At 39.6% G+C, this 26,339-nt stretch overlaps 1 protein-coding gene and 1 pseudogene across 4 annotated transcripts in view; both read right to left on the bottom strand.

Moving 5' to 3' along the window:
- Positions 1 to 26,339, bottom strand: part of CBFB (core-binding factor subunit beta) — a 60,770-nt gene that overhangs the window by 5,862 nt on the left and 28,569 nt on the right. For 2 of the 4 annotated variants that reach the window (XM_066242518.1, XM_066242520.1), the window contains 2 exons: positions 19,978 to 20,094; positions 11,447 to 11,573 (listed from right to left, as the gene is read on the bottom strand). In XM_066242518.1, the coding sequence (XP_066098615.1) occupies positions 11,447 to 11,573; positions 19,978 to 20,094 (244 nt within the window). The remainder of the gene's footprint in view (positions 1 to 11,446; positions 11,574 to 19,977; positions 20,095 to 26,339) is intronic. The other 2 variants (XM_066242517.1, XM_066242519.1) reach the window with 1 other exon arrangement.
- Positions 22,096 to 22,950, bottom strand: LOC136313400 (large ribosomal subunit protein uL11-like; annotated as a pseudogene).

Here is a 26,339-nt window from a genome sequence, read left to right as displayed (position 1 = left end):
ACAGAGAGGAAGGGGGGGGGGGGAGAAGCAAATGGGCGCTTCTCCTATGTGCCCTGGCTGGGAATCGAACCCAGGTCCCTCACACGCCAGGCCGACACTCTACCACTGAGCCAACCAGCAGGGCCTAACCTAGATATTTTAAAAGACTTTTTTCTGCCAGTCCCTATTTTCTTTCAATATATGACCCAGAAACATGGCAACAGTTTCTAGGAGGCAACCGTGGCATGAGTCCAAAATCAAAAGAAAAAATATCACCAGTACTAGGAGTTTTCCTTACTGGTCAGGGCTGTGTAGACATAGCCAACAGCAGGAATAACTAAATGAAAAAGAATAAAACTTCTTGGTTGATTTTCACTCTCTTATTACCAAGATCATCAAATTGGTGAACACTTCATGAGAAAATGCCCTAATAATTAAAAACAGCTGCAAATCACTGAATGTATACTAGGTCCAGATAGTGTGCTAATGATTTAATGTTTGACACTTGGCTAAAAGAACACAGAATTGTAGAATTTTAGAGCAGCACAGGACTTGAGAGATCTGGTTCACTCTCATTTTACAGATGATTAGCCTGAGCTCAAGAAGGTTATGGGCCTGACCAGGCGGTGGCGCAGTGGATAGAGAGTCAGATTGGGATACAGAAGACCCAGGTTCAAGACCCCGAGTTTGTCAGCTTGAGCACGGGCTCATCTGGTTTGAGCAAAAGCTCACCAGCTTGGACCCAAGGTCTCCGGCTTGAGCAAGGGGTTACTTGGTCTGCTGAAGGCCCGGGGTCAAGGCACATATGAGAAAGCAATCAATGAAAAACTAAAATGTCGCAACGAAAAACTGATGATTGATGCTTCTCATCTCTCTCCGTTCCTGTCTGTCCCTATCTGACTCTCTCTCTCTCTCTCTCTGTCCCTGTTAAAAAAAAAAAAAAAAAAAAAATTACAGGATTCTGCTAAAGTTATACATTTTTAGCTGGTGGCAGTTAGACTTCTGGAAAAGATGAACCTTTAACTCACAATTGCATTAATATTAGCTTCATGAGTCATTGCTATTTCTCCCCATTTCTAAGGCTAGAAGAGATACAAAGCAAAAAATTTAAGTTCTAATATGAAAGAAAGGAAGGCACTTTTTTATTTTTAAATTTTATTCATTTTAGCGAGTGAGAGGGGTAAGGGGAGAAGGGAGAGGGGAGAGAGGAGAGGGGAGAGGGGAGAGGGGAGAGGGGAGAAGAACAAGAGGAGGGGAGAAGAGAAGAGAGAGACAGGAACACTGACCTGTTCCTGTATGTGCCCTGACTGGGGATCGAAGCAGCAACCTCTGTGCCTTGGGACGATGCTTCAACCAACCAAGCTATCTTGCCATAGAATGCATTTTCTTTAGACTCATTATTAAAATGGTGAACACACCCCAATAAATTTAATAAATTTTTTTTTAAAAAGTGTAAAAACCAAGTTAGCAGACAATTATAAACACCCATTAGATAAACAGACTATAGGAGCTGGTCTAACAGGTATGGCAAAAATATAATTCTTGCCTGACCTGTGGTGGCAGAATAGATAAAGCGCTGACCCGGAATGCTGAGGTCATTGGTTTGAAACTTTGGGTTTACTTGGTTAAAGCACATATAAGAAGCAACTACTACCAGTTGTTGCCACCCCCTCTCTCTAAAATCAATAAATAAAATCTTTAAAAAATATATAATTCTTATAAAAGTATAACACTTCACAAATACTTAAAATATAAAGTGAAATTTCAAAATAAAAGAAAGTGAAAATAATGTGAATTTCTGGGCATGGATGGGGATGGCGCTACCACATTAGCTATGTGACCTTAAGACAAGCTTCTTATCCTTTCTCAGCCTCAGTTACTCAAAATGAAAATACACCTTATGAGATCATTTAAGAGTCAAATGTAAAATAAATATTGTAGTGTATCTAGTATGCCATCATTTCTCACATATGGCACATACTTAGCACTCACGCTGGGTTTTTTGTTGTTTTTTTTTACAACAAAACTACTCCTCACTTCCCAACTTATCTATATGTACTTTTCAAATGTTAAAAAAACCCTGAATCTTGCAGCTGAGTAATCTTACAAACTAAAAGTTAAAACTAATAAACTTCAGTAACATCTACATTTCCTGTGACAGTCAGCAAAGGTTCTTTCTCTCTCAGTGTGGGAGAAGACAGATTTAGTATCCTCTTCCGATTCTCATTCTTAGTCCGAGTTCATAGCTCCAATAGCCAGTTCACACTCATCTAATGCCCTTAGCCAACACACACCTCAGGAAGACTCAGAATAGACAGATTCTCATGTTAATTATCCTTACACAAATATGAGTGTTGGTAGAGTTAAATGATTTGAAACTGAAGTCTGTGGGAATTTAAAATAAATAAGGTTGGGATTTTTTCTTGGACCACACAGAATAGAAGGCTCCAAAAACATACAAAACACAAATACAAAAACCACATAAAACCTTTTGCCTGTTTTTATTTCCAAATAGTTTCCACATAAAATACTCCTACGATTTGCTGAATTGCATTACAACTGCCTAAAGTAGAAAAACCAATAATTATTTATCCATTTTCTGGCATTAAAGATAACAATTTATTTGCTAACACTTTATAAGCTAACCAAATGAAACCATTTTCTAGATAATGACAGAGAAAATCTCTTACAGCAATGTCACTTTGCAGCTGAATTAAGAGCAAACACTGCCATATTAGTTTTAGGTTAAGAGGCCAATCAAGGCCCTGGCCGGCTAGCTCAGTGGTAGAGTGTCACCTGGCATGTGGAAGTCCCAGGTTTGATGATCCCCAGTCAGGGCACACAGGAGAAGTGACAATCTGCTTCTCTACCCCTACTATCCCCCCTTCTCTTTCCTTGCAACTATGGTGCAAATGGTTTGAGCAAGTTGGCCCCAGGTGCTGAGGATGGCTCCATGGCCTCTCCTCAGGCACTAAAGTAGCTCGGTTGCTGAGCAAAGGAGCAGTGGCACCAGATGGGCTGAGCAGGCGGCTTGCCAGGTGGATCCCAGTCAGGGCACATATGGGAGTCTGTCTGTCTGCTGCCTCCCTGCCTCTCACTTAATAAACAAATAAAAAGAGGCCAATCAAGTTGAAAGCTGTCTCCAGACACAGAGAGTGTGTACAAACTGTTATCAAACTGATGATGAAGGTATCTTTCCAATTTATCTATGATCAGAACTTTGTCTCTTATTAACCTCAATATCCCTTCACAAAGGCCAAAGTAAGCATTAGAATTATAGCTACAGAGATATGTAACCCAGAGAGAACTGCTGTGGGTAACATGTCAACATTTTCAAATCGTGGAGATTCTCAGGTAGAAAACGCACTGTACTACTCTATGTGGCAACAGATAGCCAATGGACAGGCATTTATAGAAGAAATGTCTGTGATTATGATTTTTTTAAAAGTCTACTTTTTATTAAACTACAGAAGAGTACATAAATCATGTAACTTGATAAGTTTTCACTAAGTAAACACACTCATGTGTAACTAGCATCCAGATCAAGAAATATAACATTATCCAAACCTAGGAAGTTCTCCTTGTACTTTCTCTCAATCATTATTCAAACCCCCAGGTAACTGTTGTCTTGACCTCCAAAGAACCATGAAAAGTTCAAAATCCTTTATTGTTACAAAAATACACAAACAAAACTAGAATCTGAAGCAGCTTGGTAAACCAATCAATATCTGAAGCTAGGATATGCCCGCCTTTATTGCCAGTCAGATACGTCATGAGCCAAGGTGCATACAATGGGGGGGGGGGGGTGAAGAAACTAGCTTGTACTGAGCAGCAAAGTGTCAGATACTGAGCTATGGAGCTTCCTGGAGGAAGGATGTTGTTAGTCCTGTTTTATAGAGTGAATAAGCAACTTTCCCAAAGTCACATGCAATAAGTAGTGGCGGTAGGAATTAAAACTAGGGAAAACTACTACAAACCTCATGTTCATTCTATACCAAAGGTTCTCAAGTTACATGCATCCAACTACAGTATTGGGTTCCCTGAAAACACTCCAGGGTCCAAGGAGGAAGACCAGAATAATTCCTACCCGTCTTTCACTCAGGGTCCCTGTATTATTTTATATATTGGGGTTCTGCATAAAATTTCAAGTGGAAAAAGATTTCACATATTTTTTAAAGCAATCTATATGTCAGAGAATACAGATAGCAAGTTCTAGAATGTTTTATTTTCATCATTCTGTGTTAACACTAAAAACAAATTTTATTTTTCTTAATAGGTAATAGGTGAATGTGATATAAAACTTCCAAGAATAGGCCCTGGCTGCTTGGCTCAGTGGTAGAGCATGGGCCAAGTGTACGGATGTCCCAAGTTCAATTCCTGGTCAGGGCACACAGGAGAAGCAATTATCTGCTTCTTCACCCCTTCTACTATCCCTTCTCTCTCTCTCTTCCCCTCCCTTAACCATGGCTCAATTGGTTCGAGTGCATCAGTCCCAGGTGCTGAAATGGCTCTATGGAGCCTCTGCCTCAGGCACTAAAAATAGCTTGGTTATGAGTATGGCCCCAGATAGGCAGAGCATTGGCCCAAGATGGGGGTTGCTGGGTGGATCCCAGTCGGGGCACATGTAGAAGTCTATCTCTCTTCCTCTCAACTGGGAAAAAAAGAAAAAACAAACAAACAGAAGAACTTCAAGGATAAACAGTGAAAAGCAATCATCTTCACATGTGGCCCCCAGATACCAGATTTTCCTCCATAGTTACCAGTTTCATAACATATACTACTAGAGAGGCTATGCATATTCAAATAAACAAATGTATTCATTTCAAAAATATACAGAGGGTAGCCTGACCAGGCGGTGGTGCAGAAGATAGAGCGTCAGACTGGGACGCAGACCCAGGTTCAAAACCCCGAGGTCGCCAGCTTGAGAGTGGGCTCCTCTGGCTTGACTGTGGGATCACAGACATGACCCCAGGGTTGCTGGCTTGGGCCAAGGACACTGGCTTGAGCAAGAAGTCACTTGGTCTGCTGTAGCCCCCTCCCCGGGTCAAGGAACATATGAGAAAGCAATCAATGAACAGCTAAGGAGTCGCAATGAAGAATGATGCTTCTCATCATCTCTCTCCCTTCCTGTCTCTCCCTATCTGTCCCTCTCTCTGTCAGAAAAAAAAAAAAATTATGCAAAGGGTAGTCACTTTATTATACATATATCAAAATTTTAACAGTATTTAAACAAGGTTACTAAAATAAAGTGTTTCTTCATTTCACTATGGTTTTTCCACCTGCTAAATAAATGATAATCTCCCATTACCTCTGAAAGGTAAAGAAAATATCAGGCTACTTAAAATATCCTTTTCCATAAATCAGAAAAAAAAAAGGTAAATCTTACCATGGATGATGGATTGAAACTTCCTAAATTTTACAGATAGTGAAACAATGAATTTTCTAACTGATTTCAGGTTAAAAGACACTGGCAAAAACCAAACCCCTTGGGCTGTTAACCACTTGGGAGTTCTGCTTCCTGCTGTTAGTAAGCTCAATTGTACTCAAATATTATATGCTCTCGAGCACCACCACTACAAGTTCAGCAGAGCAGGACCAGAGTCCACAAAGGTTATCCTAACAGGGGTGGGACATCCCTAAGCCTCTGTGCTGGCAGGATCTCAAGCTTCCAAGAACCATCTATTACTGGATTCCTGCCACCCACCACTACTCCCTGGACCCTGTCTCTACTCAGGCACCAGGACCACCCACTGGAACCATTATTATTATTCTGTTGTGTCTCAGCTTTTTCTTTTCTAGGCAAAACTATTTCTAACCTCTCCTGGCAGATTTTATTTTTCAAATTAATCATCTTTATGGGTGATGTGGAAATTTATTTCCCAGTGCTAGCCTGTATTTGTAGAGACTTTTTGGTTAGGAAACTGGTTTAAACCTTCATTCTTCCTTCCATTAACCAACTATTTGAAAGAAAGAAAGCCAATTTTTCTCAGGTCTCAGCTTCTTCAACTGTAATAAGAATGTGAAGCTGAATGTAAGAAACAATTTTTTTAGATTGTGATTTAATAAAATCAAAACCAAAACAAAGAAAAGAGTATTTGATTATATAAGGCCTCTTAACAGATGTTCTAATTAAAGGGAGAAAACATTTTTCCCTAATGTTCTCCTTTTAGGAAAAAAGAGATAAACTATAAGAAAATAAGCTGACATAAGAATAGTTTATGAATTTTTTTAAAAGGGAAGAAAATTACAAATTGCTAGTTACACAGAATAGTCACAGAGATGTAAATTACAGACTATAGTAAATAAAACTGTAATAACTATGCATGAGGCAAAGAGAGTACTTGAAATATCAGGGGATCACTTTGTAAAGTATATGATCATCTAACGGCTATGCTGTAGACCTGAAACTAATATAGCTGATATTGAATATAAATTTTAAAAATATATAAAATATTGCCTGAACAGGCGGTGGCACAGTGGATAGAGCGTCGGACTGGGATGCAGAGGGCCCAGGTTCGAAAACCTGAGGTCGCCAGCTTGAGTACAGGCCCATTTGGTTTGAGCAAAGCTCACCAGCTTGGACCCAAGGTCGCTGGCTCGAGCAAGGGGTCACTCAGTCTGCTGAAGGCCCACGGTCAAGGCACAGATGAGAAAGCAATCAATGAACAACTAAGGTGTCACAACGAAAAACTGGTGATTGATGCTTCTTATCTCTCTCCATTCCTGTCTGTCCCTATCTATCCTTCTCTCTGACTCTCTGTCTCTATAAAAAGAAAAAATATATATATATAAAATATTAAAATATATAAAAATTAAAGAGGGAAGCAAAATATACACATGCAAAGTGCTAAAAGACATGCATACCCCAATCCCCCCTAAGTGACTGCCAGCACAAACTCTGAAGTCTGATTCTAGCCCAGTATTCTGAGAGTTCATCACAAGAACTGACATTTTAAATTAATGCCATAAAGGACTACAGGATCTTAAATCATTGATGAAAATCTAACCATTTTTTCTATGCTCTAGATCATAATGCAAGGAAAGTGCCATTACACTTGGGCGAACTAAAAGGGTGTTCTTGTTAGCCAGACAATTCAATTAACTGAAACCATCACTGTGGTAGAGCTTTTAGTGTTAAACGTACTTTAGATCTATTATTTACTGTAGGCATACACATACCAAGCACCATACTAAGTGCTTGACAAGGATTTTCCTATTTAATTCTCATAATTTCTAGGAGAAAACCAGTTAAGAGAGATTGGCAAGTGATGCAGGAGTCTCAACTAGGCCTAAAAAGCCTGTGCTCTCAAATCACTGACAGAAAACCGACTGGAAACAATCCACCCAACAAATCAATTGACATCCATGAACACACACAAATATAAACTCACACACTAAAATATTGTTCTTCAAATAACATGATTTATAAAAACAATCAAACCAACATTTTAAAAGGATAATTCTTAGTCTCAATCTAGAATTTTATTTAAAGCAAAACATATAGAACTTCCTAAATAACTGTTCCATTAACTGTTAAATACCTATTTTTCAAATATAATGTAGGTGAAGGGCACTTTTTTTTTTTCCATTTTTCCCAAGCTGGAAACAGGGAGGCAGTCAGACTCCCGCATGCGCCCGACTGGGATCCACCCGGCACACCCACGGGGGGGGGGGGGGGGGGGGGCGCGATGTTCTGCCCCTCTGGGGCATCGCTCTGCTGCATTCAGAGCCATTCTAGCGCCTGAGGCAGAGGCCACAGAGCCATCCCCAGCGCCAGGGCCATCTTTGCTCCAATGGAGCCTCAGCTGTGGGAGGGGAAGAGAGAGACAGAGAGGAAGGAGAGGGGGAGGGGTGGAGAAACAAATGGGCGCTTCTCCTGTGTGCCCTGGTCAGGAATGGAACCCGGGACTCCTGCAGCCAGGCCGATGCTCTACCGCTGAGCCAACCGACCAGGGCCTTAAGGGCACTTTTTATAAAATAACTCTTATATTCATTTAAAGCCACATTAGCTTGTTCCAGAAAAACTGACCAATCATATTCTGACATGGCAAAATCTCTTATTCCTTCACTTCTCTGATATTCTGTTCCTTCTGCCCAGAATGTTCTCTCTAGTTTGTCCAGCTGGCAAACTTATAATCTTTCAAACTCCCTGAAAGTACATTCTGCAAATCCCCCAAGCAGAGGTAGATGTTAAGTGTTCTGTCCTCTACATTGCCATTATTACCCCTCTGAACCTCCACTGTGGAGGCTGCTGCTAAAATAGACAGCAATTATCTGTTTGTATCATACATCTACTTTCCCTCAAAATTGATAGTTGCTCAAGGACAGAAACCATGTATTTTCATCTACTTCCTAGTCCCTAATAAAGAACCAGCACAACAGTTGGGGTTCATTACCTAATAAATTACCCAATTACTATAAACCAATAAATTATAAACATTTAAAATTTCTTCAGAGACCACTAACATGTATTATTCTACTTTAACCTACAGGCTAGCTTGTAACTCTAGTTCTCAGGCAGGACAGGAGCTGTTCTTTGACAATCTCCATTTGACAACTAAATACAATGTACAAAAACTGTGGTGAGTAGTGTGGAAGTTAAAAAATCAGGGTCCCCATCTCACTGGGGATCACAATAGAGTGGAAAACAGACACATTTATAATTGTTTCGACATATTGTTCAGTAAGAACAATAATAGAAATAAATGCTCGGGAAACTACAAAGTGGAAAGGCTAATTATGATTAAGAAGACTAGAGAAGGGACTGACAGAGAATATTTAAGCTGGGCCTTGATGAATGGGTAGAAAAGTACATTTTTGGCCAGGGGACAAATAGCATGGGCAAAAAGGTTCAAACATATAAGACATAAATGTGTATTATACATTTTTAAAAGTCTTACTAAGTAACTAGAGATAACAAGCATTCTGAAAAAAATGCTGTGGGAAGTTTAATTACAAGAATTCTAAACGTTTCAAAGAAAACGTATTGCATTATATTCTTCCCATCTCTTCTGAGCTAATAAATATTCTTGGGGACATTATCAGTTGCTATCAGCATTTTAATGTTAAGTAACAGTACATAAAATGTTTTGCATGGAAAACCCACACATTTTCTGTACAACACTGACTTCAATTCCTTTTTTTTTTTTTAAGACTTTATTTATTCATTTTAGAGAGGAGAGAAGGAGGAGGGAGAGAGAGAGAGAGAGAGAGAGAGAGAGTAGAGAGGAGGAGCAGGAAGCATCAACTCCCATATGTGCCTTGACCAGGCAATCCCAGGGTTTTTGAACCGGCGACCTCAGCATTCCAGGTCGACGCTTTATCCACTGCGCCACCACAGGTCAGGCTTCAATTCCTTTTAATGTGGTAAAATACACAAAACATCAAAGTTACCATCATGGCCATTTTTCTTTCTTTGAGAGGAGACAAACAGGAAGCGAGAGAGATGAGAAGAATCAACTCATAGTTGTATTGCTTTAGTTATTCACTGATTACTTCTCATATGTACCTTGACTGGGGGGCTGAAGCCGAGCCATGGTCTCCCTGGCTTAAGCCAGCACCCTTTGGCCTCCAGCCAGAGAGTGACCACAGGATCATGCCTAGGATCCCACCCTCAAACCAGCAACCCAGTGCTCAAGCTGGTGACCCTGTGCTCAAGCCAGTGAACTTAGGGTTTTTAACCTGGGAACTCAGCAACCCAAGTCAATACTCTATCCACTGCAGCATCACCACCAGTCAGGTCCTTCATCACCATTTAGCAGTGTAGAGTTCAGTAGGGTTAAGTCTATTCACATTGTTATGTGAATTGCCAGAACTCTTTAATGCCTGGAAACTATTCTATTTAGTTGATATACTATAATTATATTTTACATTGTTTATAATCAAATGATGAGTACGTGCTAACTTTTTCTACTTCTTCTTGTGTAAAATGTTCATGTTGATAAGTATAAAAACTTGAGTCACTTGACAGATTGTAACATTTGACATTATTCTTTTTAAACATCAGTTCTTACCTTGATCATTTTTGTTAGAGTATAGTGGTTTTTTTTAATGGTTTTACATTAAAAAAAAAGAAAAAGATTCTACGGCCTTGGTCAGTTCACTTGGTGGGTAGTGTTGGCCCAGCTTATGGACCTCCCAGGTTTCATTCCTAGTCAAGGCACACAAGAGAAGCAACCATCTGCTTTTCTCTCTTACCCTCTCCCCCTTCTACAGCCAATGGCTCGACTGGTTCGAGTGTGGCCTGAGGCATTGAGGATAGCTCGGTTAGTCCAGGATGTCAGTCTCAGGTGCTAAAAATACCTCAACTGATTCAAGCATCAGACCTAGATGAGGGTTGCCGGACAGATTCCGGTTGGGGTGCATGCAGGAATCTGTCTTATTATCTCCCTCCCCCACTTAAAAAAAAAAAGATTTTATTTATTGATTTTAGAGGAGAAAGAGAGAAAGGCGGTGGGGGCAGGGCGCATCAACTCATTGAGTGCTGTATGTGCCTTGACCAGGCAAGCCTGGGTTTTCAAACAAGGAACCTCAGAATTCCAGCTTAATGCTCTATCCACTGCACCACCACAGGTCAGGCTCGAGTATACTTTTTATAGAGTTTAGATTTCTGAACAATTTGCAGATACTTTATTAATTTTTATAATTGAAGTCTGCTTAAAGCAGGATATAATTTTATGTAGAAACAAGTAAACATCCATGTCAATTAAAAGTAGTAACAAATTTAAACACTGGGCAAGACTAAACTTGAATGTCTAAGATTGAAGGAGACATAAATAATAAAACTATAAAAAGACACAAGAAAGTGATTACTATAAAAATTGAGGTAGAGGAAGAAAAAGATCATAATTAGATGTAAACATGGAGGGGGCTTTGGAGTAGATGTCAACCTGGATGGTAGTTATAAGGGTGTTATAGTCTTATAATAATTAAGCTACATACTTCTTTTGTGTAGATTTCTATGCATGTTTTTTATTTTACCACAAACAGGTTAAAAAAAAGTTTAGGTTGACATTCTATTTTTGAGTAGTTTGAAATATTAAATTTTCCTCTACTAAAGAGAATAAACAAATGAGCAAAAATTACACTGTTAAAAACCAAGACAAAATGTTCATAGAAAAATTAAACATATTACTCCCAAAGAGTTTTAATAATATTCTAAAAATATATATTCTATGATTAACAAGGTATTTTTAAACAAATAACCTGAAAATAATTAAGAAATATGTCAAATTGATGGATTAAAGAGAAAATATACATTATGCTAAGTGATTTTTATAAGAATAAAGAATTCATGTATAATCTTAAAATTAAGACTAAGTTTCTTTATAGCAATTACATTTAATAAACACAAAGCCATACAGTACAACTTTTTGAAAATAAAAGCCAAAATTAAACTTAAACTATTTAAAAACATTACGCATAAACATCACAAATAGAGCCTGAGAGTTTGGGGGAAAGTACTAACCAGTTACTGCCAGCAGCTGTGAAACTCTCACCTCCATTTCCTCCCGATGAGACCTGTCTCTATCTTCAAATTCACGTGTCCTTCTGCGAGCCTCTTCAAAGGCCTGTTGTGCTAAAGCATCTTCCTGCTATCAGAATATAAGACATTGATATTTTAACTCTGATTTATAATAAAGAAATCAAAATTTGGTAGTAATATCTCATAAGATTGTTGTAAAGATTAAATGAGGTAACATTTTAAAAGTGCTGAAACACCCTATGTGACAGCATGCAATGTCCTATTATTTTACATTTATAAATATATAAAATTTACACATTTGACTAAACATAATTACACATACCTACTGTATTCTCAGAATGTACTATATAAGCCAGAAGTACCAGCAAAAGAATACTGTTCCCAACTCCCAAAGGATTTCTATTATTTAACTAGGTATTAACTAGTACCTAATCTGTGGTAAGAGAATAACCCTTCTGTCCCATGCATTCACTCATTCACTCTTTCATTTATTCCACAAATATTTAGTGAGTCTTTATTATGTCCAATTCACTGTACTAAGTGTCATGAATACAGTGCAAGGAAAAAAATATTGCTTTTCCTCATACTTTCTAGCCTAGTGAAGCAGGTAGACAATGAACAAATAATTACAAAAATCAATATGTAATTATCAACTGTGATTTAGTACAGCAGAAGACAGTAAAATGAGAGCATAAAACATGAGATGTGATCTAATTCCCTAAGACAATTATTAGACACTAAAGTGTATTCTAGCAATGGTCAGAGATTTTTATTTCCTTAAAAGAAAAAAAGTATTATTATTAATAATTATAGTAAAATAAGATTTAGTAGCCCTTCACTTTCTAATTCTAGCTTCTGTCTTGGTCTTTTCTAGTGAGATAGATGTGAAATGTGTGCTGGGTCAACAGTTTGCACTTTAATAAATGGCTAAATCTGAAACACCATCAGCAATTAATTACCAGAGTCACCCTGATCCCTTCCCCTTACTACCTCAAGTAACACCTCCTTTTAAAGGTCAGCGTACAGGGCATTTGCTGATAAAACCACACACTCTCCTAAAAAGTAAGTTCAAATGGCCTTGGACAACTAACTCTTATCAGTCTCAAGTGGTAGTGAGAGAAATTTTCTTAGAGAAATTTTTAAGTTGATGACTGCTAGCTACATGTTCTATATTAACCTGTTACTTTGTGTCTATACCACAATCTGCACAAAGCAGTCAGCTGGGGTCATCATAAAAGGTGGTTGGGTGTATGTGAAACCTGTGTGAAAAACAAAAGGCCCGGCAGTGCTTTCATAGAGCATATATAGAATATTCTGACCATTCTTGCTGCAGTAATCTTGCCTTTATTGCATCGCATAAATCTACAATTATACTTATTTTACAGTTTGGTAATACCTTTCTGCAGCAATAAATTTTAAAAATAAAAGTGCGCCTGACCAGGCAGTGGCGCAGTGGATAGAGCCTCAGACTGGGACACGGAGGACCCAGGTTCGAAACCCTGAGGTCGCCAGCTTGAGCATGAGCTCATCTGGTGTGGGGAAGGCTCACCAGCTTAAGCCCAAGGTCGTTGGCTCGAGCAAGGGGTCACTCGCTTGGCTGTAGCCCCCCTCCCCCGTCAAGGCACATATGAAAAAACAATCAATGAACAACTAAGGTGCCACAATGAAGAATCGATGCTTCTCATCTCTCTCCCTTCCTGTCTGTCTGTCCCTCTCTCTGACTCTGTCACAAAAAAATTAAAAATAAAAATAAATAAAAAGTGCCTGTTTAATAAAAAGAATCAAAATTTCCAAGAATGTTGAAGATGAGTATGTAATTTGCAAAAAGTAATGACATGTAATATTCAGCGTAGATCAGAATTATTACCGATCACATGAAAACCAAAATAAATAAATCTGCTGAAGCATCAATATATACTTCAAAGACAACAATTTAACCTGTGCAGCTGCAAATGGTGCATTTAACATCCTACTGTAGAACTTCTCATTTGAATCAAATGACTCTTTTTTTTAAGACGTTATTCATTAGAGAGAGAGAGAGAGAGAGAGAGAGAGAGAGAGGTGTAGAGGAGCAGAAGGCATCAACTCCCATATGTGCCTTGACCAGGAAAGCCCAGGGTTTCGAACCAGTGACCTCAGTGTTCCAAGTCAATGCTTTATCCACTGCACCACCACAGGTCAGGCTCAAATGACTCTTCTAAATTAATTTCAATCAGATTCTCAAGCACACACAAAAAGCTGTTATGTTGGCTTCATTAACAGAAAAAACTTGCAAAAAGCTAAACAACACCAGTTTTATATCAGTGTCATGAAGTACTTCAAATACAAAATTGGTAAATTTCAGCAATGGTTCAATTTTTCTAACCTAATCATGGACTTAAACTGTAGGCATTCTGCATTAATTGTGCTTCACTTTATTGTGTTTTCTAATAATTAAAGTTTTGTGGCAAATTTGCCACAAAAGATTACAACTAACTCAAGACTCAGATAATGGTTAGCATTTTTAAAGCAATAAACTATTTTAAAATTAAGGTATGTACACTGCTTTTTAGACACAGTGCTATTATTGCACTCTCACTAGACCATAGTATAGTGTAAACATAACTTTTATATGCACTGGGAATCCAAAAATTGGTGTGACTAGCTTTATTGCAATAGTTGCTTTATTGCAGCAGTCTGGAACCAAACTGGCAGTATCTCCAAGGTATGCCTGTAAAACTTTTTAGAAAGGTCATTATGTTAAAAGGTAAAAACATCTTTTTGTGACTGTCAAAGCAAATTAATTATGAGTACAACAATGAAGATAGGATTATTGGCTTTCATAATAATAATACAAATACAAATGTTGGTGGAGCATACATTTTGTAAAAAATAACATTCTCAGTGAATTTTAAAAAAACTATGAAGTAGAAATTTACTAGGAATTGTGGTACACACATAATTCATAATTGTTATCCAAAGGAACATTCTGCCAATAATTTAGAAGTTATAGTTGCATAAATTACAAATATAAGTATTTATGTACCCACAGTTAAAGTAACTGAACTATAAAATTTCTGTGACAACACTAATGCTGAATACGGAAAAATTCATCACAACAGTACATATGCACTTTGGATTTTAGAAACATCTGAACCTTTGAAAAAATATTCTGAAATCAAGCTAGTTCCTGTAACGGCACTGACTTTTTTTTGGTAGATAAGTCCTCATTGTTACATATTGTTCAAAATTAGCTGGGATACTCTGATTAAAGTGTTCAATGGTGAAATTACAAAATTTTTTGTTTTTCAAGCTTTCAGAGAATTGCAATTATTGAAAACTTGAAATTTATCCTCATAAATTACAGAAAATAAAATGAAAATACAATTAGCAAACATGATTTAACTCTGAATTTATATCATTGTACTCAGAAATATCTTCATTTGTAAGAAACTTAGAACATTTTATTGAAGTATATTATATAGTCACACTTTGTGTAATGATGGGGATATGGTACTGAGAAACATATTATTAGGCTATTTTGTTGTGTGAACATCATATAGTGTATTTACACAAATCTAGATGGTATAGGCTACTACACACCTAAGCTATAAGAAATGGCCCAGTCCTCCTAGGACAGCATGTTACTGTACTGAAAACTGTAGACAACTGTAACACAATGATAAGTATTATTTGTGTATCAAAAAAACATAGAAAAGTACAGTAAAAATACAATATAAAAGATAAAAAATGGTACACATGTATAGGGCACTTACCTTAAATGGAGCTTGCAGGACTGGAAGTTGCTCTTGGTAAGTCAGTGAGTGAGTGGTGAGTGAATGTGAAGGCCTGGGACATTACTGTTCACTACTGCAGACCTTATAAACAGTGTACACTTAGGTACACTAAGTTTAATAAATTCTTTTTCTTTTTTCAATCATAAATTAACCTTAGCATAATGTAACTTTCTTACTTTATAAACTTAAAAAAAAAAGATTTATTGATTTTATAGAGAAGTAGGGGGGACTCGGGGGATAGCAGAAGCATCAACTCACAGTTGCTTCTCATTATGTGCCTTGACTGGGCAAACCTGGGGTTTCAAAACAGTGACCTCAGTGTTCCACGTCCACACTTTATACACTGTGCCACCATAGGTCAGCCTTACTTTATAAACTTTTTTATTTTTAAAAATTTTTTATTTTAATTTTAAATTTATTTTAGAGAGAGAAAGAAACATCAATCTGTTCCTGTCTGTGCCCTGACCACAGATTGAACTGGCAACCTCTATGCATCAGGACGATGCTCTAACCAATCAAGTATTTGGCAAGGGAAAACTTTTTGATTCTTAAAAACCATTTTTTATTTATTTAACTTTTTAAACTTTTTTGTTAGAAACTATGATACATTAGCCTAAACCTGCACAGGGTCAGGATCATCAATAACACTGTCTTCTGCCTCCACATTTTGTCCCACTACAACAGCGGTTCATATGTATTTCCGATGGCTTTAGGCGACCCCTGCTGGGGTCCCTACCGAGAGGTTGAGAACCGCTGTCCTACAGTAACAATACAGGACTTTCTTCTGGCCTGAGGCGCCTCTTCAAGAGGTACTTCTATTTTCAGAAATTTCCTAGTTTCTTCTTTTTTTCACCACAGATTTGCTTATAGGTAGATAATGAATCACAAACATTCCTCTCTATTAATGAAAACCTTTCCATATTGGGGTCCATGTTTTCAAACTGTTTAGGGAGCTTGCTGAGGTCTCCAAAAGCTCTTCACTGTAAATTTGAACATTTTTTAAAATTTGCCTTTAAAAAATTTTTATGATTGATTTTAGAGATTAGAAGGGAGAAAGGGACAGAGGGAGAGAGAAGGGATGGAGGGAGGAGGGACGGAGGTAGAGAGAAGGTAGGGAAGGAAGAAGGAAGAGAGAAAGAGGGGAAGAGAAATATCGACCTTGCTATTCCACTTATTTATGTATTTCTTGGTTGGTTCTTATATGTGCCCTCACCAGGGATCAAACCTACAACCTTGGGATATCAGGACAATGCTCTAATCCAGTGTTTTTCAGCCACTAGTGGACCGGTTGCCAGAAATTTTGTGCCAGTGCCCAAAAGAGTTAACCACCCTAATGTTGTATGAAGACTATTGACCCAGTGATCTTAGTAGAATTCACTTTTGTTCAGGGTAATTTCTGCCTTAGGGGTCCCAAAATAAGTCTATTTTTCACCGGTCCCCAAGCGTAAAAAGGTTGAAAACCACTGCAAACCAAGCAAACCAACTGAGTGAAGTCCAGCCAGGACTTCACTGTGAATTTTCTTTGAGGTTCTTCTCCTGCAATTTCCTTTTCTCTTGCCTCTTCTTCAGCTATGTGTTATCATTCCAGTTCCAACAACTCAATAGTCAATTCCTCAGGAACCACCTCTAGGAGGTCCTCAATGTCATTCTTACCCACACCTAGGTTAAAGTTGTTTGCCATCTAAACCACATCTTGTTGATTTTTATAACTCCCTCATCCTCGGCAAATCCTTTGAAGTCATGGATAAATCCCTTGAGTGTCTTCTTCCAGATGCCATTGATATACTCCTTGGTGACATCACCTGAAACTCAAGCCAGGTTCTTGATGCAGTCATTGATGTACTGCTTCCATAATTGTATCAGTGTCTTCCTCAGTTGTAGCAATAGCCTGGGCAAATGTCCTCTGCAGAAAGTAGGCCTTAAAGCTGCTCCAACTCTTTTTTTTTTTTAGAGAGGAGAGGGAGAGACAGAGAGAGGAGAGACAGAGAGAGAGATGGGGGGAGGAGCTGGAAGCATCAACTCCCATTATGTGCCTTGACTAGGCAAGCCCAGGGTTTCGAACCGGCAACCTCAGCATTTCCAGGTCGACGCTTTATCCACTGCGCCACCACAGGTTAGGCTGCTCCAACTCTTTGATCTACTGTTTGGATCAAAGAGATGGTGTTTGAAGGGAGAAACAACTCTTGATAATGGGATGAAGATCACCAGTAAAAAAAGGATGTCCAGGATCATTATCAACAATAAGCGTAATTTTGAAAGGTATCTTATTCTCTAAATAGTACTCCATATTTCTGACATGACAATTCAGGAGGGAATCTTGAAAGAGGAGCTAGGTCAATCTTGACTTCTTATTGTTACTACAGTACACTGGCAGTCTGAGCTTATGATAATATTTGAAGGCCCTGGGATTCTCACTTTGCCAGATCACAAAAGGTTTCAATTTGTAGCCTGCAACATTACCCTCAAGCAAGACTATTAGTTATCTTCTTTGTCTTCTTTTTTTGTGTGTGTGACAGAGACAGAAAGAGAGGGACATATAGGGACAGACAGACAGGAAGGGAGAGAGATAAGAAGCATCAATTCTTTGTTGCGGCATCTTTAGTTGTTCATTGATTGCTTTCTCATATGTGCCTTGACGGGAGGTGGGGGTGGGTACTACAGCAGAGCGAGTGACCCCTTGCTCAAGTCAGCAACCTTTGGGCTCAAGCCAGCGACCATGGGGTCACGTCTGTGATCCCATCCTCAAGTCAGCAACCCCACGCTCAAGCTGGCAGCCTCGGAGTTTTGAACCTGGGTTCTCTGCATCCCAATCTGACATTTTATTATTCACTACGCCACCACTTAGTCAGGCTAGTTATCTTAAGAGTCTTGAAACCTGCCAATGACTTGGTCTCCTTATGGATGAAGGTCCTTTCATGCATCTGTCTCTAGAATAGGGAGGTTTGATACATACTGAATATTTACTCTGGCAAGTAATTTTCCTCCCTAGTCAGGTTATCTAGAGTTTCCAAAAAATTTTCAGCTGCCTTCACATCAGTACCCAAAGACTCACTACTCACTTTCACATTATGTAATGAATAACAATTCTTGACTCATTTAAACCAGTGGTTTTCAACTGCTGGTCTGAGGACAAGTGTCTAATAGAAATTTCATGTTGGTTGGTGAAAGAGTTAACCACCCTGATGTTGTTATGAGGATTACAAAGTTGAGTACATTGTTTTTTTGTTGAAAAACACTGATTTAAACCACCTAGAGCTAGCAGTAAACTCAACTTTCAAACCTTTTCATTCAACACTGAAAATTTTTTTTTAAGATTTTATTTATTCATTTTAGAGAGGGGAGAGATAGAGAGAGAGAGAGTGTGTCAGAGAGAAGGACAGACAGAAACGGAGAGAGATGAGAGGCATCAATCATCAGTTTTTTGTTGTGACACCTTAGTTGTTCATTGATTGCTTTCTCGTATGTGCCTTGACCGTGGGTCTTCAGCAGACCGAGTAACACCTTGCTCGAGCCTGCGACCTTGGGTCCAAGCTGGTGAGCTTTTGCTCAAACCAGATGAGCCCGCACTCAAGCTGGCGACCTCTTGGGGTCTCGAACCTGGGTCTTCCGCATCCCAGTCTGATGCTTTATCCACTGCGCCACCGCCTGGTCAAGCGAGACCTCTATTCTTTTTGACAATATCTCTGGGCATGGATTTTCCCATGTCTCACTCTAAACAAAATCAGCTCCCTCTGACAGGAGAACACAGCTGCCAGCCCTCATGGCTTGCCCTACCTGCCAAGGGTAGAACTGGAGGAACCAGAGAGCCGAGGAAAGGGATGGGAGCAGCTCCTGACTAAAATGCCAGACTATTACTGTTGTTAATGAAATTCCGTAGCTTTGTCTGAATAAATGCCTTTGGTTAATATCCAGAGACCTTAAACGGTTTTTTGTTTAAGTTGTTTATCTGTTTTATAGTTTTGGGGTGAAAGAAAAAAAAAAAGGATTTTACCAAACTCCTCAATTCAGATATTTTAGTAGTGCTGCTCCTGCATTTTAATATTAATTTCTTTTTCTCATAATGTTCTAAAGATCAATAACAGATATTAAACAGAACCATTTACTAAACTTTGAAGTATCTCACTGAGCAGATCAGGGTCATCAAATGAAATTTAGAAGCACTGAAGAAAAAATTTACCTAAAACCAGGACCAGAATTTGGGTCTCAATATCTTTAGGATTCTTCAATATTACTTGAATGTGAGACTTCCTATAATTACTCCTTTTAAAGAATAGGTAAAATAGATCTCCAGACAAAAACAAGATTAGGCCCTGGCTGGGTGGCTCAGCGGTAGAGCGTCAGCCTGGTGTGCGGGGGACCCGGGTTCGATTCCCGGCCAGGGCACACAGGAGAGGCGCCCATTTGCTTCTCCACCCCACCCCTCCTTCCTCTCTGTCTCTCTCTTCCCCTCCCGCAGCCAAGGCTCCATTGGAGCAAAAATGGCCCGGGCGCTGGGGATGGCTCCTTGGCCTCTGCCCCAGGCGCTAGAGTGGCTCTGGTGGCGGCAGAGCGACGCCCCGGAGGGGCAGAGCATCGCCTCCTGGTGGGCAGAGCTTCGCCCCTGGTGGGCGTGCCGGGTGAATCCTGGTCAGGCGCATGCGGGAGTCTGTCTGACTGTCTCTCCCCGTTTACAGCTTCAGAAAAAAAAAAAGATTAGGGGTAAAGGACCACACTCAGTAAAGCCTGAAGTCACCATACCTGGGCTCGTTCCTCATCAAATTCCAGGCAGCCCATACCATCCAGTCTCTGGAGATCAATCCAGCCTTTCCAGATAACACAGACTCCATTCAGAATCATGGGAGCTTTCAAATACACCTAAGACAAAGAAAAGGATGAAAATCAATCAGACAAATGAGAAACAAAGGACAAAGTTACTTATGAAAACTGCAGTTTTCTTAGAAAGTATAAAACAAAAAAACCCACAAAACAATTACAGAATTAAGAATTATAGGAAAGTATATAAACTACAGTTTCTGACCATATTCTATAAATTAAGTTAATCTGGTTTACCAGGATTTTATTTCTAGTTGCAATTCTTCCAGATTATTTTTAAAAGAAAGTTTTATAGATTTTGTAAATATATTTTCTATGGATAATCTCAGTGCTTCTGAGCAAAAATTTGCATTATTTATTACCTCTAATTATATAAAATCAGTAAGACAGATTCTCATTTTGAGGAAAAAGCTGGAAACATTAACTTTTCCTTTACTCAATTTAGCAATTTCTTCAACAAGGAATCCTGGGGCATTGTTGTTTCTAGAGAGGTTTAACAAGAATAGTTGACTATTGCCTGACCAGGCAGTGGTGCAGTGGACAGAGAGTCGACCTGGGATGCTGAGGATCCTGGTTGAAAAACCCAGGCTGGAAAACCCGAGGTCGCTGGCTTGGCTGGAGTACCCCACCCCACCCCCGTCAAGGCACATATAAGAAAGCAATCAATGAACAACTAAGATGCCACAACTATGAGCTGATGCTTCTCATCTCTCCTTTCCTATCTGTTCTTGTCTCTCTCTCGGTCACTAAAAGAAAAAATAATAATTGACTATCAATAATTACAAATATGCTACAGAAATTATAAGACCTCTGTAAAATAAAACCTTTAGGATTTATACCTTTCTGTTTTATTTATTTATTTATTTATTTATTTATTTATTTATTTATGGCAGAGACAGAGAGAGTCAGTGAGAGGGGCACATAAGGACAGACAGACAAGAAGGGAAAGAGATGAGAAACATCAATTCTTCCTTGTGGTTCCTTAGTTGTTTATTGATTGATTTCTCATATGTGCCTTGACTAGGGGGCTACAGCAGACCGAGTGACCCCATGCTCGAGCCAGCGACCTTGGGCTCAAGCTAGCAACCTTGAGGTTTTGAACCGGGGTCCTCGCATCCCAGTCCGCCGCTCTATCCACTGTGCACCGCCTGGTAAGGCTATACCTTTTTATTTTTAAATTGAATTGGGGGAGATTTATGCCTTTTTAATACATATTCATTTCATTGCTTTCTCCTACTAAACACAACCATTTTTCCTGTTAAGGACAGACTCCAAACAACCACGCTGAACCAATTTCTACTTACACTGGAAAATGCCAAAAACATTAGGTTCCATTTCTCCTCCCATTTGGACCAAGGGAAATAGTCTACAGTTATAGCTGAAACCGTTTAACCACACATTTCCTTCTGCTCTGATAAGTGCTCATTCCCTTCCACAATGTAAATTTAAAAACTCCACTGACGTGCACCTAAGTCAAACAAGTGACTATGACCTCATTTTTGACACTTCACAAAACCTAAAAACAATATCGCTCTATACTGTCTAATAATATAACTTGACTTACCACAACTTCTAATCAAGATTTCCACCTTCTTTCTAATGGGGATGGGGAAAGTGAGCAGTATAACATTTCACCTATCAATATGCCTCATTTTTAAAAATTCTCATACCAATGATAAAGATAATTCTCCTAATGACAAAGATTAACCTCATGATCAAATTCTACATTCAAGTTTACATTTTTTAGGATCAAAGATTCCATAAATGTACCTTATTCATATTAACTTACACAAAAATATTTTCCTTAAGAAATTACTAAATTTTTAAAAAACCTATTTTTTTTTGGTTAAGTTTTTTTTGTTGTTGTTCGTTTTAGAGAAAGAGAAAGAGAGAAAAACACAGGAACACTAATCAGGTCCTGTAAGTGCCCTGACCAAGGACTGAACTGGCAACCTCTGCACTTCAGAACAATGCACTAACAAAAGAAGCCATCCTGCCAGGGCGGTTGTCAAATGATCTTTAACTTATTTTCCTTTGTAGTTCTTAACTAGCTGGGCATTCCACTGAACCACTGTTAATGTCATCCATGATGTCATGAGGATAGCAGCTATCACCACTGCAGCCCCACAGACTGGGCAGTCCACAGGATCTCTTCAATGGTTACAGACAGTTCTCTAGCCAAAGACTGGTGCTGCATCTGTCAAGCAATGTTAATAACCTTATAAAAAGGTATTTCCAGGCCCTGGCTGGTTGGCTCAGCGGTAGAGCGTCGGCCTGGCGTGCGGGGGACCCAGGTTCGATTCCCGGCCAGGGCACATAGGAGAAGCGCCCATTTGCTTCTCCACACCCCCCTTCCTCTCTGTCTCTCTCTTCCCCTCCCGCAGCCAAGGCTCCATTGGAGCAAAGATGGCCCGGGCGCTGGGGATGGCTCCTTGGCCTCTGCCCCAGGCGCTAGAGTGGCTCAGGTAGAGGCAGAGCGACGCCCCTGGTGGGCGTGCCGGGTGGATCCCAGTCAGGCGCATGCGGGAGTCTGTCTGACTGTCTCTCCCCGTTTACAGCTTCAGAAAAATACACACACACAAAAAAAGGTATTTCCACTGTGCTTATTAACGTTTTTGCTTCTTTCTGTCTCTTGGCAATTCTTTAAGGGCTTTGATGATCAGGACAGAGACAGAAGGTACTACCAGGATCTGGGCCTGTCTGTTCTGAATTGTCAATTTCACTGTACTCCTTAGACCCTTCAGATCACCTGTTTTTTTGGTGATGTATCACATACCTTTTTTTGAGAAAGACCCTGGTGGCCAATCTTGGGGACCAGGGCATACGTGGCACCGTCTTCCCACTGGTGCACCTCAAGCACACAACTCTGATCTCGTTGGAGTTGAATTTCAGCAGCATGGTGGAGGTGGCCATTGTCAGGTTCAATTTGGGATGACCAAAGAAGCTGCACCTGAACCTCCTCTGAACCAAAAACTATCCACCCCCAGCGCCCGGGCCATCCCTGCTCCAATGGAGCCTTGGCTGAGGGAGGGGAAGAGAGAGACAGAGAGGAAGGAGGGGGGGGGGGGGTGGAGAAGCAAATGGGCGCCTCTCCTATGTGCCCTGGCCGGGAATCGAACCCGGGTCCCCCGCACGCCAGGCCGACGCTCTACCGCTGAGCCAACCGGCCAGGGCCAAAACTATTACTTCTTTATAGAAGTTCTCTGGCCCTGGCCAGTTAGCACAGTAGGTTAGAGCGTTGTCCCCAAAACAAGATTGCAGATTCAATCCCCAGTCAGGGCACATACAGGAACAGCTAGATGTTGCTGCTTCTCTCACTTAAAAAAAAAAAAATAAAGGTTCTTTCATGACAAAGAGAACCACTGATCTGTATTGGGAAATTCCTAAATGGGTTCAGAGAATGGCTACAGTTCTTCACCAAGGCTAGTGCAGTGCATGGAATCACAATTTAAAATAACATTTAGATAATCCTGGTGACTTATTTAGATATTCAGATTCAAATATAGTTTTACATGTAGGTCTTCAAAGTAAATGTTTGTCACTTTCATACATTCCTGAATACAAAACCTCAAAGTATGAAGAAAATAAAATTCTGTCTCTTACCAGTTTGGCATTTTGTAATATAATTCAATAATGTCATTCAAATAGTAAGATTTTTTTTCCCCCCAGAGACAGAGAGAGGGATAGACAGGGACAGACAGACAGGAATGGAGAGATGAGTAGCATCAATCATTAGTTTTTCGTTGCACACTGCGACACCTTAGTTGTTCATTGATTGCTTTCTCATATGTGCCTTGACCATGGGCCTTCAGCAGACCGAGTGACTCCTTGCTCGAGCCAGCGACCTTAGGTCCACCCTGGTGAGCTGTTGCTCAAACCAGATGAGCCCGCGCTCAAGCTGGCGACCTCAGAGTCTCGAAACTGGGTCCTCAGCATCCCAGTCCGACACTCTAACCACTGCGGCACTGCCTGGTCAGGCGAATACTAATATTTTTTTTAACTGAAAATAATGATGCCCTATTGCAAACTATGAAAAGAAAATTTATTAAAAGATGACCTAGGGATTAAACCCATTGTTCTAAGAACAATTAAATATTTTAAACAAAGTGGATTCTATAAAGCCTTTAAAATGAGTAAATAGATTAATTATATACAAAACCAACAAAAAGGCCTGCTTATCTTTCCTAAAGTAAAACATCAGAGAATGTGTTTGAGATTTCACATAAAGTTAAAAAGAGACTACAGCCTCCCATTTTGTATTCTTTCGGAAAGAAGGTAAAATCAATTTTTAGTATTACACAATTTTTTAATCAATTCAAGTTGTAAATATCAATATTTGTGATGTTATAGTCAACCCAAATTACACATATCACTTAATGTTGTTCACATTCTGTAGCTTTAAATTCCACAATCACTGTAGCAGTCGAGCTTTAGGAAATCGAGTATGCATCATCAACTGTGGCATTACCCACAGAACGAAATACCGTTCAGCCATAAAAAGGAATTAAGTATTTATACATGCTACAACATGCATCTTGAAAACACTCTAAGTAAAAGAAAGCAGAAAAGGGGCATATATTATATGGTTCCATTTACATGAAATGCCCAGAATAGGCAAATACAGAGATAGGAGATTACTGCAGTGGTTGCCAGAGGCTAATGGGGGGAGGAAATGAGGAATGATTACTAGCAGGGGCAGAATTTCTTTTTGGAGCGATGAAAATGTTTTGAAATTAGAGTGGTTTGTGATGGCTGCACAAACCTACGAATATACTAAAACCTCTAAATTGTACACTCTAAAAGGGTGAATTTTATGGCATGTAAATTTTATCTCATAAAACTATTATAGTCTGACCAGGCGATTGCACAGTGGATAGAGCGTTGGAGTGGGATGCGTAGGACCCAGGTTCGAGACCCTGAGGTCGCCAGCGTGAGCGCAGGCTCATCTGGTTTGAGCAAAGCTCACCAGCTTGGACCTAAGCTCGCTGGCTCAAGCAAGGGATTGCTCAGTCTGCTGAAGGCCCACGGTCAAGGCACATATGAGAAAGCAATCAATGAACAAAGAAGGTGTGGCAACGAAAAACTAATGATTGATGCTTCTTCTCATCTCTCTCCGTTCCTGTCTGTCTGTCCCTATCTATCCCTCTCTCTGACTCTCTCTCTCTGTCCCTGTAAAAAACAAAAAAAAACTCAGAAAGATATTTGCAAGTTTTTATCTGTTACATAAGTGACACCTATGATATACAAATAGACTTTTAAAAAACAACTTTAAAAAATTTAATAATTTTAGCCCCTGGCCAGATAGCTCAGTTGGTTGGAGCATCGACCCAGAGTGGAGAGATTGCCAGTTCAATCCGCAGTCAGGGCACACACAGGAACAGACCTATGTTCCTATTTCTTTCCTTTCTCTCTAAAATCAATAAAATAAAATAAAATTTTTTAATTAAAAAATAGTTAATTTGAGAGAGAGAGGAAGCACAAATAGAGAGAGACATCAATTTATTGTTCCACTTATTAATAGTCTTTGATTTTTTGTGTGTATATGTGTGACAGAGACAGAGAGAGAGACAGATAGGGACAGACAGGAAGGGAGAGAGATTAGAAGCATCAATTCTTCATTGCAGTACCTTAGTTGTTCACTGATTGCTTTCTCATATGTGCCTTGACAGGGGTGGGGAGGTGGGGGGTGGTGGAGGCACTAATAGCATTGTGAGTAACCCCTTGCTCAAGCCAGCGACGTTGGGTTCAAGCCAGCAACCATGGGGTCTTGAACCTGGATCTTCTGTGTTCCAGTCTGACACTGTTATCTACTGCGCCACCGCCTGGTCAGGCTGGCTGATTCTTGTATGTGCAAACATAGCATACTGGGAAGAAGCTCTAACCTACTGAGTTACCTGGCCAGGGCTTTGTAAATGGAGATTTTTGAGCAGGCAATTGCAAAAGAGAGAATAGCATGCAGAAAAGATATCTGGCAGCTATTAACAATACAGTGGTATTAACTCCAGGGGAACGGAAGAGATTTCCCAAGCAGTAAGTAGGAGGGCCCAGGAAGAACCCTGAAGAAATCCAACTTTTAGATGCTAGATAGCAGAAAAGAATCCAGCAGAGCATGCTATGAACAGCTACTGAGAAAAGAGCAAAACACATAAGAAGCCTAGAGGTTAAGGGTTAAATTATAGGTCCCCAAGTAAAAATTTCCCCTTTGTTGGATGGCTTAGATATCAAGGTGTTATGGGTCTTTGGGCACTCATAACTTTAAGCAATGCTTTTACTTGAGGCAGGAGTTC

This window comes from Saccopteryx bilineata, chromosome 9 (assembly GCF_036850765.1).
Source record: "Saccopteryx bilineata isolate mSacBil1 chromosome 9, mSacBil1_pri_phased_curated, whole genome shotgun sequence".
In the NCBI taxonomy this organism is placed as follows: Eukaryota; Metazoa; Chordata; class Mammalia; order Chiroptera; family Emballonuridae; genus Saccopteryx; species Saccopteryx bilineata.
Note: the sequence above shows the minus strand (reverse complement) of the source record. Positions and strands in the feature narration are given on the sequence as shown.